Here is a 20,194-nt window from a genome sequence, read left to right as displayed (position 1 = left end):
ATTGGTTGCATTTTTGAAGTTTTATAAAATAACATTTATACCGTAATCTCGGCCTAACACGACAGGGTTAAACCATTATCTCCTAGAGATAGAAGGCCCCCGCACGGGTTGCCAAGTTCATCTGTAACGTCATTAAGACTACCTAGCAAGTTTGCCGCATTTTGAACCACAGCAACCTATTTCGTGTCTTCTTAGTTTGGCGTAGAATTTTCCCGGTTGGCTCACAAATACCGTATGGTGATTAGATGTGGGGGGGGGGGGGCATAGAAATCGACAGTTCTGAGCATGATCATTTATTTTCCGTACAACGATCGAGCAGGGAATATTCTGAGGGAAAATGGACTGCTTGTTGACGTCCCGAGCAGCGCGTGGAGGCCTTCTATCTCTGGGAGGTGCTGGTTAAACACCAATTTCTTCAGTTTTTTCCCTTTAGTTCGTGCATCCCATGCAGGCTCAGTAGAGATGGACGCCCACTTCGTCTGCAACTTTGTCTTGCGGGTCTTCAACATTTTTAGTTTCCAGAAAATAGAACACCAATCGCAAGAATGTTGCCGTATTGAGCACAGAAAAATTTTTGAAACTTCTCAATAACGGCTTCAAACGAATGAGTTGAAAAATATTATTCAATCATAAAAATTCTTTGCTTCTGGCAGAAAAACCACCTTGATCTTGCGACCAACAAAGGTAGAGTGTTCTAGAAAGGTAGTCTGCAGGTCCAAGTGTATGTATGAGATGAAAGCTCCAGACCAGATCAAATGTCAGAATTTGGTGCACCGAAAATCTGCACGTTTACGGATTACCGCACACATTTTTCGATGACCGCCTTATTTCAAAAGGATTGTGGTCACCAAGATCACCGAACCCTGAAGAAAATCCCCTGGTGGTTTTTTTTTTCTTGTGGGGACACCAGTGCCGTTTTAACAAATGGGCTCATCCGGGCACGGCCCGGGAGCCTCAACAGAAGAGGGGCCTCAGAAAAATGAGAAGTAGAATTTTTCGAGAATTTGCTTGTTAGGGCTTCAGAAAAATCACTTGGCCCGGGGGCCCATGATGTTCTTAAGACGGCCCCGGGGGGACACCTGAAGACAAATGCACAAAAATAATCTCCCATTTCATTGATTAAATAAAAAAAAAAAACCCATCTAATCTTGAAGATTGAAAAGGTGATTGCCCTTAGAAGAGTGGCCAGAATCCCAGCAAAAAGAATGCGCGCTTGGATTCACGCAAAAGGCTCGCGATTTGAATACACATTGTAAGATTTTGAAACAAACTTTATTTTTGTATCCACAAACGTTGTCTTATTTGTATGTATAACTATAAAACTGTATAACTATACAGTTTTTTTACTTACCTCTTGATAGAATTTTAAAAAAGTAAAATGTATTAGAACGGGTTGGTGTGACTTTTGGATCACCCTGTACTTAACCATAGCCGAAAAGACATTAGACAGTAAGTAAAAAAAAAACAAAACGTTCAGGGCGGGCAAAAAGTTCGTAGAAACTTTAAAGATGAATAAAAACCGAAATAAAAAATTGTTTGCAGGGTTAGCATCGCTAGGTCTCGGGAATTTTTTAAGATAGGGGGAAAAAAAATTAACTAAAAACAGCCGATAAGTGGCGCTGTTGCGAGCGACTTCGGTGGAAATATGCAAATAAGACGGTTATAAGAACTTGCGTTCCTAATCCACAATCAGGTCACCGTTGTAAACCGTGTGTGTGGACCTGCTGCACTCTGCTTTTGCTGGATTTGTGACCCGCCTGCAATGTGTTGTCACCTGTGGTGGTGGTCATGTGGAACACATACTGTTGTAATAAATGATTTGGAGGCATTCTGTTCGTTATTTGCGTGTCTTTTCTTTGACTTGTGTACGTCAGCGCTACCTATCGGAGGGCTTTTTTCCTGTCTTAAAATAATTCCCGTGAACTAGCGATGTTAACCCTGCAAACCGTTTTTCATTTCGGTTATTTTTCCGGTTTTCTACGGACTTTTTGCATCCCTCCTGCATTATCCAAGGGGGTGCGGGAAGGTAAAGTCTCATTTCTCTAGGGGAGCGGGAAGGAAACAAAAGGTTGGGAACCACTGTTCTAGATGGATGCTATGTGAATCGTGTGTCGTATAATAATCTTTGAATGATTCGTCTATACGTGAGACAGGGATATGCAAATGTCGACAGCAGCTACCACGACTGTACGGCAACGTCATCGTGTTGGGCGCCGGAGACACGGCCTTCGACTGCGCCACGTCTGCATTGCGATGCGGAGCTAGACGAGTGCACGTCGTGTTCCGCAAAGGCTTCCGCAACATAAGAGCCGTTCCCGAAGAGGTGAGACCTAATGTACAGGGTGTCCTATATGTGCTAATGCGGGCGGCCTTTATCTCATCAACCGTCCGTCGTAGAGTTATGATTCCAATATAAAAAAATTTTCAAAAGGCGTTGAAAAATTACCCTTCACCAGTTTTGAGAGTGAAAATACAGCGTGTAGCAAAAAACAACTAAATTATTATACGGTGCCCCAAGGGCGTAGCGAGGGGGAGGGACTTGGGGGTCTGGTCCCCCCCCCCGAAATGTGAGAAAATGACCGAAAAAAGGGAAAAAGATGGCCAAATCCATTGTTCTGTCACTTTGGTCCCCCCCCCCCGAACGAAATTTCTGGCTACGCCCCTGCGGTGCCCCTGTGCTTCTACATAGAAAGTTGTTGCACCGTCTTTCCCGAGAAAAGTGAAAAAAATCCACGTTTCTCAGTGCAATATTCGTTAAGTTATTTGAATTGAAAAATCTGAGAAAAGTTATGAAAGAACAGCAAAAACACGTACAAAGCTCCTTGCCCGACTTTTCTCCTATTTTTGAAATCGAATATCTCAACGAATATTATATACTCTTAGAAACTTGAATTTTTTTGGGGTTGGCCTCAGGAGGTACAGAGCAAAAACTTTCTATTTGAAAGGACAAGAGGACCGTATAAAAATTTTGGTTTTTTTTTATTTTGTGACACACTGTATTTTCACTCTCAAAACTGATGCAGGGTGAACGCCTTTTGAGCATTTTCTAAATTGAAACTATACCTTTACGACGGACGGTTGATGAGATGAAGGTCGCATTAGCACTTACAGGACACCCTGTACAGAACTGACAAAATCTCTTTTCAATTATAATTATTTTGCAGTCGCTTATAACTAAATCGGATACAACGAAGTATCGGTTATAACGTGGGCAACATGGGCATTTGCCCAGGGACTCCATGTTTTAAGGGTCTTCCAAATTTATAATACTGCATATTTCACTTAAATTTTTTATAAATTTTATTTTGTAAATCAGATAATTTTCCCTAAAAATCACATCATACTATTTCCGAAGTGCCCATTACAGTACGACTCGCGACTATCTGGCCTCTGTATTGTTCGGCCTAGTTTAAAAACTATAATTCGAATATCTGAGTGAATACTCAGATATTCGAATTCGAAAAACGGAAGAAAGTTTGGAAAAGATATCGTTCAATGCGGGTAAAACGGTTTACCTGTATTTTAATGGTTTTCACAAAATTTTCTTCCTTTTTCGAATTTGAATAGCTCAGTGAATATTGCACTTGAAAACACGGATTTGTTTTAGTTGGCAGGACAGACAGGGTGTCCGTATAAAAAGTTAATTTTTCAATAACTACACAACCCCTTGCAACATGAATGACATAATATCTGTACTACACGTTATCTGGATACTTTTTCTAATTGGAAGTATGCCTCTAGGATCAACGGTTCGCCGGTGAAATGTCATACTTCGCAACTTCGAGGCGTCAATGCAAGCTGATCTCCCCGTTAAAAAGTCTCGCCGCAGAACGATATAATTAATCAATCATTGCACTTCACTAATAGTTAGAAAAATTGATGGCAGATGGCGGCATTATACAGTAACAAACTTCACGTTAGCTTCACAACACATACACGCACATTGCAACACGTACCGATTCGTTCGAAGTTCCGCAGAGAAATGTGGACGAGGTGCATGTGTGGTTTAGTAGTGAGATGCCACAGCCCTGTTACCTATGCCGCCTGTGTATAGTCCGCCTGTAAACACGCCTCTGTCCTCAAATAACGTTTGATATAATTTTTTCCGACTGTAACGGGTATTGCGCTAAGCACCTGATGCACGTGTATATCTCACTCGCAGATGGAGTTGGCTCGGGAAGAGAAATGCGAGTTCATGCCATTCCTTTCACCGCACAAGGTCATCACCAAAGACGGTAGAATAGCCATGATGGAATTCGCCAAGACCGAGGAGACGGAAGATGGGAAATGGGTAGTCGACCACGAACAAATCGTGAGGATCAAGGCTGATTTCGTGGTGTCAGCCTTCGGATCAACTCTGTTAGATGAATCAGGTAAATTCAGTTCGTTCACGTTCAACTACTTTCCTGACATGGATGAACGAGATAACTCGTCCTAACTTAACTCGGTCTTCCCTTTTGAATTTTTTACAGTCATACGAGCTCTTGCACCGTTGTCTCTTTCGCCAGGAAGTTATCTGCCAGTGGATTTGCAATCGATGCAATGTGCCAACTTGCCGTGGTTGTTTGCAGGTGGCGACATCGCGGGAGTCGCAGAAACGACAGTCGAAGCCGCAAACGACGGGAAAACCGCGGCCTGGAACATTCACCGCTATCTACAGGTATGTGCAGTTTTCCCGATGAAAATGACACTAAGGCATGTTCCTATATCAGCGATGGTGAATATAAGTACAATCTGGCCGTAAATCAAATTAACGGTCCTGGTAGTTCTTGCGCCTGTTCCCATTTCCTCCACAAGGTTGGGGCTGACAGGGTTCCAGCCCTGGGGCCCGTAAAAAGTCTGGCTTGGAGCTCACCAAAGATCCCGGGCGACGAGATGCCCAGGATGTGAGAGTCATGCCTATTCTAATGGACCAATTCGCGAATGAAACTTTATATATCTTACTACCAAAGCCAGAAATTAGTCAGTTCGCGAAGTGGTTGGCGTCCTTACCAGATCGAAAGCTCGAATCATTTCTGAAAATCATCCAATTCGCGAATTGGCCGCACTTCGGGCTTTGGCAGTAACATATACATGCTATACAGTAGTGTTCCCCCAACTCTTTTGATTTTCCGGACCCCCTGGAAATTTAATACAGGGAGAATTTATATAAATATAATACACTGAATTCATATTGAAGTTGTTTTCTGAAACACTTGATTTTTCACAATTTTTAGAACGAAACACTTGCATACTGGCAGCATTTTCAATCATCTTTTGGAAAAAGTGCGATAGGCCGCGGCTTCATTTCCTTTGTATTACACGGTTGGAGAAACTTTTCAATTCATGCAAATGGTTCAGAGTGGACGAAGCTTTTTCTTGGTCCATTAAAAAGTTCCTGACTGTTTTTCAAAGCTTCCGAAGCTTCATTTCTCGAAACATTGGGTCGAAAATCGGCCTCTGGTTCTTTATTGGAATCATCTGTTTCTGCCACAGCGCTATCTATGATCTTCAATAGTTACAACAGCTTTAAAAACAAGACTACAACGAGCCGAATCCGTCATAAGAATGTGCGTGTCACTCCACTCCCCCTCCCCAATACACGCTTAAGGGGCAATAAAGCCCTCTCCCCCTGATGACAAACCAAGTCGTGCCCCTCTGAAAAACAAAAATTAGACAATGAAAGCTCACTAACCCCAAACAAAGGTGTCGATAAATATCTCCCTTCTGCTTTACAAAGTCAGGGCAGTGTATGCAAATGGTTGGAGCTACAAACATTATTGCATTTGTCAGAAGAACGCTACTGTACGTAAAGCGCAAATTTAATATAGTCGTAATTCAATATATCTTCTCTGTGACAATGATCCACAGTGAGTACAATAACTTCCATATTATCCAAATTAGAAGAGGTACGCCAATGTCCAAGTACCGTCACTTTAGTTATGACCACCCTGTATTGTAAATGCTGGTATGTATTAATATGAATTTTTACGAAGGAGCTTCACGGACAAAGTGCACCTCTGCCGCCATCGCTTCCAGGCTTCCACACGCCCGTTGACCTTGTCGATTTGAGCGTCGAGTTATGCGGACTCAAGTTCAAGAACCCTTTCGGATTGGCCAGTGCACCGCCTACCACTAGCATCGACATGATCGCGAGGGCCTTCGATGCCGGTTGGGGTTTTGCTTTGACAAAAACTTTCTCTCTGGAAAAGGTAAAATCTCAAAATGCAATAACTGTCAGCAACGGCGAACAAATCGTGGACGCATTGTTAACATTTACTTTATTTACAGGACATTGTCACCAACGTTTCTCCACGGATCGTTCGAGGCACTACAACCGGGCACGTTTACGGTCCTGGACAGAGTTCTTTTCTGAACATCGAGCTCATAAGCGAGAAAACGACTGCCTATTGGCTGAACGGAATCAAGCAACTCAAGGAGGATTACCCTGATCACGTGAGTGCTCATGCCAGAACTTGATGTACTGCATGGGTATATATATTTATATTAAAACATAATACACATATTTGAATACTTTGAGACTGGTGGAAAATTCCTTCATCGTATTTGCATAGTTAGAATGAATCATGAAATTTTAAGCTATATATCTGATCATGAGTACACTTACCCGCTTAAAATTTAGTGATCAATGACAATCCGGCCGTTTCTCATCGTATGGACTTGACCCTTCGGTTCCTGTACACGACATGACATTATGGCACCTGTCCACTTTCCTGAATGGAGCATCAGTTCTGTCGGGGTCCTTTCTCGTTTAAACATTATCGGTCACTACCCCATACAATTCGCGGCTGTTTTTTTTGAAATAAGTGTCCATGACACTGAAAACTGACTGGCCCGCCTTTACCTAATTCCTATTTATGACCTTGGGGATAAATTGGAATATCACTAGGAGCTAGGTTACAACGGCAGAAATCTGTGCTACTCAGCTCTTTTAGCATAATTCAAAATTTCAAATTGAAAATTGACAGATTAGTACAACACGAACTAAACATCCCTCGATATCATAATAAACATCCTCCCTCGATACGTTAGAGCAGTGCATGCAGGAAAAAACCTGCATGCACCAATTGTTATAGAAATTCCACAAAGGAATGATAAAGAGGTTGCATTTAGAGAGAGATAACTCTTTTAGATATAACGGTGAGCTATTTCGATGAAAACATTCTAGCGATTTGTAAGTATTCTGAGAGAGGGTCGGCGCTGACCCACCCGTTCCTACCGTAAAGCACGTGTCCCACGAGAACTTGCTTTGGGACGCAGGGTAAGATAATAAAAGTCTTTGTTGGGGATCGCAAAAACCACAGCCGGCGTGGAGTAATCCGTACTTGTTCGGTCATTTCAAAGGAAGACGCTCGTTCCGCTGCCTTTGTATTGAAAGCCATAAAAATTATTGCTTCCACGAGGCCCGAGACGACCTCGGATCCTGACAAATACTTTTATTATCTTTTACTTTAATTACCTTACCCTGCGTCCCAAATCAAGTTCTCGTGGGACACGCCGTTTAAGGGATTATATCCCTTTGGGTCAAATAGTGTTTGTTTTGTAGTTTTCTTTTTGTCTCTCTGTCTTGTATATTTTTGTGATGTTTTTGTCTAAATATAAAAACAAAAAATCATGGAGGTGACCTGATACTCATGATGGTGTATTTATGGGTATAAGCAAATGTGTGCGTGTTCTTGGTGTTTCAGGTAATAATAGCAAGTATCATGTGTTCTTACAACGAAGCCGACTGGACAATACTCTCTCGCCTGGCAGAGGTAAGTCAACGAAAGAAAAGATGATTACACAAGTATTTTCTAAATACATACACCGATTCGTAATCCATTGCTCAGTATTTCTTCCAGATAAACATTAGTACAGTAAAACCTCTCTGAAGGAACACCTGTAACCTCACACTTTTCACCTGATCTAATTTTTCCTTACATTAAACCATGTCGATCCGTTTTTCTGAGGAACGGGCGGGAGTCCCTTCAAAATAGGTTTTACTGTAGTAATTTCCCGTTCTACTCATGACTAACCTTTTCTTACTTATTTTCGTTCAGAAAGCTGGTGCGGATGCTCTGGAGCTGAATCTGTCTTGTCCTCACGGAATGGGAGAACGTGGAATGGGATTAGCATGCGGTCAGGTGAGATAGATTGATTAATACAGTACAGTCTCGATGATTCGAGTCTCGAAATTTCGAGGTTCCGGATAATCCGAAGTGTGTTGGAATTTTTAGAAAAATCCCTTCTCTCAGAAAACCTTACTCTGTTTTCCACCAAGAACATGTTCTGTTTCATTCTTCCTACAAATGCCAAAAATTTTAGTTTGAAAAGACCTGTCGATAAGACTGATATATCATGTCTTGATATTCAGGCTTGGTTGTTCGGTAGGCACCCAGCCAGCATTTTTAGTGTAGGCTCCACTATAGTAAATTTATAGCGTGAGAAAAACGTATTTCTATATCGGGTTTCGAGTGTTGGAGCTCTTTTGATGGCTTTCGTTGTGAAGGGGGGGGGGGGAAGACTAATATATTGAATTAAGCAGGTGAATCAAAAACTAAAAGAGTAAGTACGAATACGTATGTATATAAATGAAACAAGTCAGAACAATTTTGTCAGATGAGAAGTTTCAACCATCCTGGTGGTCCAGGGATGTAATTTCTTACTATCTATCTATCTATATATATGTATGGTATATTTACCACAAAATAAATGTAAAGGGTTACATTTACCCCCCCCCCCCCCCCCGAAAGCTATATTCTATTGTTTTTCAGGTAATCCCAGTTTTCAGTAATCCGAGGTGGTCCCTGTCCCGTTGACCTCGGATAGTCGAGACTACTGTAGACGCTACATTGGATACTATATTCCAGTGGGTCTTAACCAGGGTTGTGGCGAAGCATTTTTGTGGATTCGGGGGGGGGGGGGAATAATAACATGTTGACTGATTGTTCAGGAAAATTGAGATGGGGAAAAATTGTATTTTGTAATTCTTTAGATAATATGGATCATAACAGAGAATTTTGATATACTTCATTTTTTAAATTGCACTTACTAAAATGTTTTGCAAAATTCGTGTTGTGCAAAGTTTCCTTTTCCGTTAGGCTATGTTACTATGGCAAGCAAGTGTCTGCCATTTTAAATGAGGAACAATATTATTAATACTCAAAGTATTTTGCAACTTGTTTACATTCGTACCTCGTTTTATTATCATGCTACGCTTTGATCTGATACTATCATGAGCATGACCCTCCTTCCCCCAAAAAAAGTCAAAACATTTAATCAAGTGTCAAATATATATTTATTGTTGTTCTGTCTGGAATCGATAAGTTTAGAACACAACTCACATTGGATCTTTAACTTTCAAATTGCAAGAAATTAAAAAATATATATATATACTGGTGCATAACAAACAGGGGGGTATGGCACTTTACTGGCGAACCGTTGATGCTAGAGGTATACTTCCAGTTAGAAAAAGTATACAAATAACATGTAGTACTCAGATATGCCGTTCATGTTAAAAGGGGTCGTATAGTCATTGAAATAAAAAAAAAAGTTAACTTTTTATACAGTCCCTGTGTGCCTCAAAACCCAATCAGAAAGTTGTTGCCCGGTCTCTCCTTATGCCAAAAAAAAAAAAAAAAAAAAAAAAAAAATCCATGTTTCTAAGTGCAATATTCACTGAGATATTCAAATTTGAAAAAAAAAAGGAAATTTGGGAAAAACAGCATTAAATGCAGATAAAATGGGGTTTCCGCATTTAGTGATATATTTTCCCAACTTTCCTCCGTTTTTCGAATATCTCAATGAATGCACTTAGAAAACGTGGAATTTTTATTTTTTTTGTTGCCATCAGGACAGACAGGGCAAGTTTCTGATTGGCTTTTGAGACACACAGGGACTGTATAAAAAGCTAACTTTTTTATTTCAATAACTATACGACCTCTTGAAACACGAATGACATATCTGAGTACAATACGTTATTTGGATACTATTTCTAACTGGAAGTATATACTTCTAGGATCAACGATTCGCCAGTGGAATGCCACATACACCTTGTTACCTATGCACCCAATGTATATCTTTAGTTTATAGTTTTAAAATTAATGTCCAAAAAAAAAAAAAAAAAAATCCAAAATTAACTACTATTTAACCGATGCCCAAAAGTAGAATTAAATAATATGTAAAAGAATTCATAAAAATTAATTAATGGATGATTTTAAAACTAAACTGATTTTAAACTATAAATTTCATAACAAATAGAAAACGCATTATCCAAGGGCGTGTGCGGGATGGTAAATATTGTTACACTACGGAATGGAAAGAAAGGTTAGGGAGGTGGGAATCACTGGTACAATCTATCGATTTCAATAATTTGCAGACTTCGGGATTAGGGGAAATGACATTTACATGATTTCAATCATCAATTTCAGAATCCAGAGCTGGTGAGAGATATCTGTCGGTGGGTGAAAGCGGCAATAAAAGTACCGTTTTTCGCCAAGCTGACCCCCAACGTGACCGAAGTAGTCACCATAGCGGCTGCAGCGAAAGAAGGTGAGCTTCAAACTACCTTACTTCAAAACTGGGATCTGTATGTCTGCATATACCAGGGGCAGGGCCATCTTAAGAGCATCATGGGCCCCCCCGGGCCAAGCGGTTTTTTCGAGGCCCTACTGGTAAATTCTAGAAAATTTCAACCAGATCTAACTTTTGTGAGGCCCCTTTTCTCTCGAGGCCCCCGGACCGTGCCCGGGTGGGCCCATGCGTTAAGACGGCACTGACCAGGGGTTCTCAACCTTTGGTCCGGTAAATCACTTTTGTGTAAGTGAAAGGTCCGGTCATATACACAACTAACGAGAAATTAATGGGAAAAATGAACCTGCGAATCACTTACTGTGACTAGTGTTAGGGCCCGGTATTGGGCCGCATCCCGGCGGTTGAGAAACACTGACATATGCACCGTGTTGTACAAAAACCGGACTGTATTTTTCCGTAAGCGTGTACGCAAATCATGTCTAGCCTTCTCCTTGTCGAGTATTGCGTTCAAATGCATTCGGGAAATATTTCAGGAGGAGCCGATGGAGTAACCGTCATCAATACGGTGTCCGGCCTGATGGGACTGCGGTCGGACGGCACAGCCTGGCCGTCGGTGGGATTCAAGAACAGGACGACCTACGGCGGGGTATCCGGTAACGCCATACGGCCGGTCGCATTGAGGAACGTCTCGGCCGTGGCTCGGGCCTTACCTGGATTCCCGATCCTGGCAACTGGTGGCATCGACTCTGCTGACGTCGGGCTGCAGTTCCTGTACGTGGGCGCGACCGTCCTACAGGTCAGACTCTTTCAAATAGTTTACGCTTTTTAACAGCACACGAAACATGCATTTATTAGTAATCCATCGATTTTTTTTGTTTTTCAAATCGGTATTAGGTTTGTAGTGCGGTACAGAACCAAGACTTCACTGTCGTACAAGATTACCTTACGGGTCTGAAGGCCTTACTGTACCTGGAGAGCATGGATCATACGGATGATTGGGACGGGCAATCTCCACCGACCCTGCGACATCACAAAGGAAAACCTGTCATCGATATCGAAGGAATAGTGCACCAGGTGAAAATTTAGAACCTTAATTGAAAAATATATACAGCGTGAGACGAGGCGTTTTTCCCCAGTCCAATACTTTGAGTAAATAAATTTTTTCTGGATATTATGCCAAGGGGAACTCGGAACGAAAAAACCACCTGGTCTCCACGGCAATCAAATCCAGGTCCTCATGCTAACCGGGCAAGTGCGCAACTTTACAGGGTGTCCTGTATGTGCTAATGCGGTTTTTATCTCATCAACCGCCCATCGTAGAGGTATGATTTCAGTTTCAAAAATTACCCTGTACCAGTTTTGAGAGTGAAAATATTGTATCACAAAATTAAAAAAAAATCAAAATTTTTATACGGCCCCTCTTACCCTGCCCCTCTTACTCTCAATTATAAACTTGTTGCCCTGTCTCTCCCGAGGGGAAAAAAAAAATCCAATTTTTTCAAATGTAATATTCCGCCAAGGTATTCGAATTCAGAAATCCGAGAAAAATATTGGAAAGAGGACACAGCATAAATGAGGGAAAAGAGCGTTGTCCGTTAGTATTTTTGCTATTCTTTCATAACTTTTCTTAATTTTCTGAATTCAAATATCTTGGCGACTAGCACTTGGAAATGGGGGGGGGGGATTTTAGCTCTTGGTCTAAGGAGACAGCTGTTGGGCAACAACTTCCTAAAAATTGGAAGTTAAGGGACGGGGGACCGTATGAAAGTTTAGATTTTTTTAATTTTGTGACGCACACTGTATTTTCACTCTCAAAACTGGTACAGGGTAATTTTTGAACGACTTTTGAGCATTTTTTTAAACTGGGATCATACCTCTGGGATGGTTGGGAAAAAAAAAGGTATCATAAAAAAAACATCATTTTAAACGATCATTAAGTGTTATTCGCGATGTGTTTTTTGCAGAAACTTCCGAATTTCGGACCTTTCATAAAACAGAAGCAAGCCATTATCACAGAGATGAAGAAGCACCAGGATCTGTTGGAAGAAAGCCTGGTGCCCAAGAGAAATGTGCCGAAGAAAAAAGGCTCTGTGCCACAAATTCAGGTAGGACTAAGTCTCGTCTATTCTCCCGGTGCGGAGGAAAACTGTAGATTACAATGATGATGACTTGACACAATCACTATTCGCGCAGTCAGTGATGCATGCAGTATTTCTAGGGTAATCATATTAAGGCTATGATTTATATGACTATTTTACATTTTTCTATGCATTTTGCATACTTCGCTATTTTTACGCGATAGAACCTTTTTTCATGATTTTCAGTAATTTTAGGGTGTTTTTCATGATCTTCAGAATTTAAGGCATATTTTGGGGCATTATTTGCTGCTACCAATCAAATCTAAAACACTTTTTAAAGGTTAAAAACGCGTAATTTACTTGGAGAGATTCTCTATGGTCCTCAAACCTCAAATTAGCCTGTGCTCTTTTCCATCTCCTCCAAAAGTATGCCCGCGTCCCTCCTTTCCGTGACCTACACAGTCAAAGGCGCCGAAATGAAGAAAAGATTGAGTGTGCTGAAAGTTGCCGGTCGTCCCGTATACAGGCCTCAAAAAACATTATGCAGGAGGAGTGATGTGTTGCATTGTATATTCGTTAATTATTGGGGGAGCTCAGCCCCATCCCCATAAAATTTATTGGGGTGCTCAAACAGCCTCACACTCCAGGTTCCTATGTATACAGTAGAACCTCTCAATAATGGACACCCATGGGACCGAAAATTTTGTCCGTTAATGGATAGCAAAATGTAATCGATGTAATTGAAAAGAAAATGTTCGTTATCGGGAGGTGTCTGGTAAAGAGGGGTGTACGTTAAGACAGGCTTTACCGCAGTTCTAATTATTTAAAAAGGGCATCTCCTACCCATGTGGAGGAAGACCAAAAGTCTAATAACCTGGTCTGAAGCAGGGGGTTTTCAACTTTTGAGAAAAAGCGGGCCAAAATAATTTTACTTAATCTGTGAGGATTTTTTCATTAAATATGAATTTTCATTAATTCTTACATTATTCGTATTCAAATATCTATGATAAGAGCTTAATCTTACTGTTCCACAAAAATTTCGTTATATGTGTTTATAAAAATGGAATTTATATTTATTAACAATATGTTACAGGACGTCATTGGGAAAGCTCTGGACAAAATTGGAACATTCGGAAACCTGAGCCTCACGGAGCACATGGTAGCAGTTATCGATGAGGTAAATCGTTTCTTTCTTCTAAGAAATGTATGTTATTAAGATGGAAACGTTTTTTGACAACCTTCGGCAGAATTTATTCCAAATTATTCATAGTGTTATTGTCCAAGTTATGTACAGGGTGTCCCATAAATTCGTAAATACAGTAGCATGAGAATTCATAAAAATTGAAGTAACTAGTATATTTGAATGCGGTTTGCGAAAAATTTTTTTTCTCACGAAAGGGGATTTTTTTGGTACAGAAAAAGTTCAGAATTTTGTCGATAGAGGGCGCTGCACGTCAGTCCCGCAGGAGTGATTGGGCCTGAACTTCAATCTTTTCTGTGTCTGAAACGTTTGTAAAGCTTCAGCCGGCGATTCGTGGCTGGAGTAAAACAACTTCACCAATCTCAACATCACAATGGAAATTTTAATTTTATGTAAGCGCCAGTGAGATACTAAAATTCAGAAATGAGCTGTTAATCGTGCATCCTGCATTTTATAGGACTCTGATTCGATTTCATGCACTCTAACGGCAAAAATTTGAACTAAATTTCTTTCTCTGTACCAAAAGAAAATCCCCCTTCGTGAGATTAACTTTTTCTCAAACCACATTCAGACCAATTTCTTATGAATTTTTAAACAATTCATGGGAGACCCTGTATTCTATAAATACTTATTACATATACGTGTTACCATTTTTATTGCAGGAAATGTGCATAAACTGCGGCAAGTGTTACATGGTCTGCAATGACTCGGGATACCAAGCCATCGAATTCGATCCGCAAACTCACCTACCACGTGTGACCGATAACTGCACGGGATGTACACTTTGTGTATCAGTTTGTCCGATAATTGATTGCATCCGTATGGTGACTCGTACCACGCCGTACGAGCCAATAAGAGGGATACCTATCAGCGAATCCATCAAAGAAACGGCGAAACAAGTCAGCGTGTAAAACCGTTCCCGAGTGAGAAATTTTGCTGCAAATGATAATGTTATGTGCAACACATCAACATGGTGCACGCGTATCGAATATATATTTCTCAGTGTCCCCGTTTTTCTTTTTCCCAATAAAAGTATTATTTAGTGAGATCTCGTTAGTTTCTTGGTGTCGATAGATTGTACCTTATACATTAGAGCTCTTCGAAGGCTGACACTTCCGCCAGCTATGAGCGACATTACGCGGGAGAGGGAAATAACTGCAGAGAAATGGACAATATACTCTATTGCAGAGGTTTTCAACCGGTGGGCTTGGGGGCTCTCCGTGTGCCCTTCCCAGGGCTACTTCCTACAGCTACTTGAGGAAAATGAAATAAATCAAAAATTTGATAAATAAAAAAAAAGAGACCTAAAGGGTCCCGCCATATATATTACAGTGGATCCCGTTTATAACGTTTTTCAAAAAAACCGTCGTAAAAAAGTTGTAAGCGGGAAAACACTCTTTAAACAGGAAATCTCAAGAATTACTTAGAGTTGGGACCACGAAGATACGTCATACTAAGCGGGAAAACGTTCTAAATAGGAACCTTATAAGCTAAAAAGGGCTCCTCGAGTCAGACAGGACTCCGCCATACACTGAAAAAGGTTCCGCGAGTCATTAAAGGTTGAGAACCGCTGTTCTGTTGTATAGTGCCGGTCACACACAACACGCGTTCCTCGTCCAAAGGTCTGTATAAAGCACGATAAGTCGAACACCAATAATTCGAATATATAAGTTTTCACTCAGCCCCAGAAATTTTTCTGTATTTTAATGTTAAAATTTCCCCTTAACTCGACGTTTTCAGGAATGGAAGAGATTTAAAAAATGCAATATATAATTTAGCAGCAGAATTCAGCATGCAGCATTAGAATGTAGCAATAAAATTCAGCATTTAGCAGCAGAATTCAGCATTAGAATGTAGCAATAAAATTCAGCATTAGAATGTAGCAATAAAATTCAGCATTAGAATGTAGCAATAAAATTCAGCATTAGAATGTAGCAATAAAATTCAGCATTAGAATGTAGCAATAAAATTCAGCATTAGAATGTAGCAATAAAATTCAGCATTAGAATGTAGCAATAAAATTCAGCATTAGAATGTAGCAATAAAATTCAGCATTAGAATGTAGCAATAAAATTCAGCATTAGAATGTAGCAATAAAATTCAGCATTAGAATGTAGCAATAAAATTCAGCATTAGAATGTAGCAATAAAATTCAGCATTAGAATGTAGCAATAAAATTCAGCATTAGAATGTAGCAATAAAATTCAGCATTTAGCAGCAGAATTCAGCATTAGAATGTAGCAATAAAATTCAAATTCAGCATTTAGCAACAGCATTATTCAACATTTAGAAACAGAATTTAGCATTCAGCAATATAATTTAGCATTTAGGAACAAAATTTATCATTTAGAAGTACAATTCAGCATCAGACTTAACCATTTAGCAATACACAATTCAGCATCACACTTTACCATTTAGCAATAGACTCGAATATTTGAGAGCATTGAATTAACATTAGCATTTAGCAATGAAATTCAACATTTAGCTACAGAATTTAGCATTTAGTAATGAAATTCAACATTTAGCTACAGAATTTAGCATTTAGCAAACAGAATTCAGCGTTTAGCAACAGAATTTAGCAGATTGATTTAGTGGATTAATTTGTCTGCTTCCAAAAGTGAATGAATGACTCACAAAAGGAGGACAAAAAAAAAAAAAAAAAAAAATAGAGATACTGTCAAAAATCACTGCATTTTTTGACAGAACTTTATTATTCTTTTCGAGCGATCATGTGAATGCACCCGTTGCCATAATACAATATGTAACTGTAGTTTATTTCTAAATATTCTCATTTAATAATTAAACACGATTAAATTAGAATAATTTATCCTTCCGAATTTCTTCACCTCCAGTAGTTTAACAAGTTCTTACTGATACGATGTTCGTAAATAGAGCTGTTTGTTAATAAATCTTTCTTTTTCCCATTCTGAAATCGGAATTTCCGATAAGTCGGCCGCTGCGCATTCGTCATTATCGAAATTTGGCTGTAATGCAGTCGAATCCCATTATAACGACCTCTAAGAGATTAGACAAATCCCTTCGTTATAACGAAATTTCGTTATGAGGGAATTCCAGATTTACACATTGTTCCTATGTAAACATATCTAGGGCACTAGAAAAGTTTTCGTTAAAAAAAGATTTTTTTTCTCACTATAACGGTATTCGTTAAAACGGGATTCGACTGTATAACATTTAATCTTATGTCTATGGTCCAAAGGTGTTTTTCCCTACTCGCCGTGGCTGCACGAAGAATTTCAACACGCTGCGGTTATTTCTCTTCTATATTTTCTTTTTTTTGCTATTTAGTAAGGATTAATTTGGAAATTTCTTTATATTGATTTTTCTCTATTTTTTCCAGCCACACTGTTGTGGCTTTTGATTTTGTATTTATATTTGTACAAGGGTTCTTAACCTATGGGTCGTGACCCAAACTTTGTTTGCAGAGGATTCTGAGATGGATCATACTCTATATAAGGCCCCTTTCCCACGGAGTGGACGCGGGTCCGCATACCCTTTCATACGAGCACTAAAGATGCGGATGTTTCGCCCGCATCTTTTGTTTGAAATTCGTGCATAAAAACTATTTTTTCGCAATTTTTGTAATTATTTTTCTCCTTCACCCCTGATTCAGCGCCCATAGGCAGCCTAGAGACATTCTCTGCTGGTTTAGTCTAGAGCAGCGGTTCTCAACCTTTTTTGACTCACGGAGCCCTTTCTGGTATATAATTTCTATGACGGAGCCCCAATGGCCTATTTTTTATTTATTCATCAAAGTTACTGATTTATTTTTGTAAATTAAAAAATATTTATAATAATTTTTTCCTTCAAATTTACTTTTTTTTTTTATTTTCCTCGAGTGGCCGCGGAGCCCCTGGGAAGTGCACACGGAGCTCCAAGGGCTTTCATTAAGTTTGATATTTTCGAAAAAAAAACAAAAACACACACCACCACACAGGAAGAAAAGCAAAAATTAGCATTCAACTGGAAACGACTAGATTTAATTTGAAATTAGTATTTCAATCAAGGAATTTTTCCTTATATACATATCTGGAAAACAACAAAAAAATGGGACATATATATTTTTTTCATCTTCGTTCAGTGAATATCTGTCAAACAATCGGCAATGTTTATCATATTCTGAGGTGGGAGCAGTGTTTTCCAGTGAATACTGAAATTCGCTACAAGCTGCATTACACTGAAGATCGGCGTCTCACCGATCATGATCTTGTAACAGCGGCATAGCTTCAATGCGCATATCTCAAACTTGTGAGCGATGAGAATCACGTCGAAGATGAAATTCGCGCGGAAATATGGCAGCGTTTGGTTGTACATATAGAAGATCATCGCTTCCACGACTTCAGACCCGAAATTATCCACGAGGGTCCAGGCCCTTGTCACCCAGCAGCATGTCCGCGAAGATCCTCGACTGGGAGATGAGGACGACTTTGTGAACCTGGTGATCTTGCCCGGAGCACGATATCACGAAGTCGTGCAGCATCCTGTTCACCATATTATTGAAGAAATCCGTGAGAAGTCCGGCCGGGTAGATCACCGAGAGGATCTTCTCGTTTCTGACATTCACGACGTTGTTGTAGGAGTATGTTACTTCAGCCCTCAACAAGACATTGTCACCGTTTAGAGGTGTCGCGAGTTCGATACCAGGTTCGTCCTTGCCAGAAAACTTTCTTGACACAGGGGTACAACAGAAACGGCGACATGAACGCAGAAAAAATTGCTACCGCAGGAAACCCCCATCGAGGGGTTAGCGCACCAACCTCTTGATGAGCATAAAAACAAGCCTGCCGTTCGGAATAGGCAATAAATTGTTAAGTCCCGGTCTAATTAGCCCTCGTGTGCAGAAAATGACCGTGGTGTGACAAAAATGATCAAATGACATCGTCACTGGCCACTTTCTCAATCAATTCCGGTCTTCTGATGCCTTCAGAGCCTTTGCAACTGCGCTTACTGCAGAGGACCGTCCATGGAAAGCAGCGGTGAACAATCACCTGACCGTTCGACGAGCAAAACGCGATGGCCCCTTTCACGTATATGTCATTGTGGTTTTGCCGGAACTGCAGGTAGCATGTAGATTTCAAAGTTCTGACCTCCCGGATAGAAATGGATTGTCGTAGCGAGATACGGTCAGGCGTCTCTGAACTGCTTGCTGCGGCACGCTACTGTCGGTGTCGCGCATACTCGACTGAATTTTTTAAGCTTCCACGTGCATGCAAAAGTACCTGTCTCAGAGTTCACCAGTTCTAGATTGTCGATCGCCGCTTCATCCATTGAATACGTCCTCAATTGGCGAAAGATAATTTCTTACGGAATCAGTTCCACTTCTAATTTTGAACCGAAGTTTTTCGAATCTCGAATGCACGCAACTATAAGCGAACGTATAAATAAGTGACGATGTCAACAAAAATCTTATCCATTTAAAGCCTTTTCAGTGACTAGAACAGCGCGTTATTAAGTGGCTTAACAACGGCACCGGAACCATTCCTAATCTTCATCAAACAAGTTCGGATTTAACATGATAAGCTCTTAATGTTCACTCGAGATAGGGGCAACCAAAGCTGTATTAAAGATCGAGCCGTTTTGGGGGCAACTTAATGAATCAGATAGAATCCTCTTCGAGAAAATTGTGGTTGCTTGATAGGTCACAGCGGGTTAGGGTGAAAGGGGAATTTTCTGATTGGACAGGTGTGAATTAGGGTATCAAAGGGATTGTTAGCAGATGACGTGGAATGCGCGCGACAGAAAGACACTTTAGGTGAGCTTTAATATGATTGCAGCATGGGGCTAATGCAGTGCTTCTCAAACTTTTTTCACCCGTGGCTGTCTTGCCCAATTCATGGTTCATTGGCGGATCCCCAGAAAAATTTAGTAAATATTTCCACTTATAAAAAAACCACTTCAAAACATAAACAGGCAAAATAGGCACACAAAATCAATGTACCAGCTCGCTACGACGCCTCTGACAAAGGTAGGCGACACCACTAAGGGCGGTATTCACCGACATGGTTTAAACTATAGTCACAATTTTTTGACAAGAGATCGACACGGATTGGTTAGATTCAGGTTTTTAACCAATCTATATTGATCTCTTATCCAAAAATTGTGTTTGTGTGTACAGTTTAAACTATGTCAGTGAATACGGCCCTAAGAGCCGCGACGCACTCTTTCAGAAACACTGGGCTAATGAATGGTGCATGACTTTTAGCATTGACAAGTGCATGGTCGCTCATTTTATTTCAAACAACCACATTTCCCTTATGAGTTAAAAGGTGATATTCAAAGCCCAGAGTTCAGACGAAACGCCATAAATGACTAGTTTTGCCTATTTTTGAACTTTTTGTAAAAATGCCTTTTTGAATATATATATTTCTTGCCATAAATGCCT

The 20,194-nt window shown here is 40.2% G+C and overlaps 1 protein-coding gene across 1 annotated transcript in view; it reads left to right on the top strand.

Moving 5' to 3' along the window:
- Positions 1 to 14,840, top strand: part of su(r) (dihydropyrimidine dehydrogenase su(r)) — a 31,899-nt gene extending 17,059 nt beyond the window's left edge. The window contains exons 10-22 of the mRNA XM_089242891.1: positions 2,154 to 2,323; positions 4,163 to 4,373; positions 4,473 to 4,660; positions 5,976 to 6,191; positions 6,271 to 6,435; positions 7,689 to 7,757; positions 8,043 to 8,126; positions 10,413 to 10,533; positions 11,049 to 11,311; positions 11,410 to 11,589; positions 12,480 to 12,620; positions 13,687 to 13,770; positions 14,457 to 14,840. Of these exons, the coding sequence (XP_089099017.1) occupies positions 2,154 to 2,323; positions 4,163 to 4,373; positions 4,473 to 4,660; positions 5,976 to 6,191; positions 6,271 to 6,435; positions 7,689 to 7,757; positions 8,043 to 8,126; positions 10,413 to 10,533; positions 11,049 to 11,311; positions 11,410 to 11,589; positions 12,480 to 12,620; positions 13,687 to 13,770; positions 14,457 to 14,705 (2,141 nt within the window). The 3' untranslated portion in view covers positions 14,706 to 14,840. The remainder of the gene's footprint in view (positions 1 to 2,153; positions 2,324 to 4,162; positions 4,374 to 4,472; positions 4,661 to 5,975; positions 6,192 to 6,270; positions 6,436 to 7,688; positions 7,758 to 8,042; positions 8,127 to 10,412; positions 10,534 to 11,048; positions 11,312 to 11,409; positions 11,590 to 12,479; positions 12,621 to 13,686; positions 13,771 to 14,456) is intronic.
- The last annotated feature ends 5,354 nt before the right edge of the window (positions 14,841 to 20,194 follow it).

The sequence above is a fragment of the Pholcus phalangioides genome, unplaced genomic scaffold (genome assembly GCF_987345545.1).
Source record: "Pholcus phalangioides strain wild (caught in Gottingen) unplaced genomic scaffold, Ppha-v1.0 ptg000015l_1, whole genome shotgun sequence".
Taxonomy (NCBI): domain Eukaryota; kingdom Metazoa; phylum Arthropoda; class Arachnida; order Araneae; family Pholcidae; genus Pholcus; species Pholcus phalangioides.
Note: the sequence above shows the minus strand (reverse complement) of the source record. Positions and strands in the feature narration are given on the sequence as shown.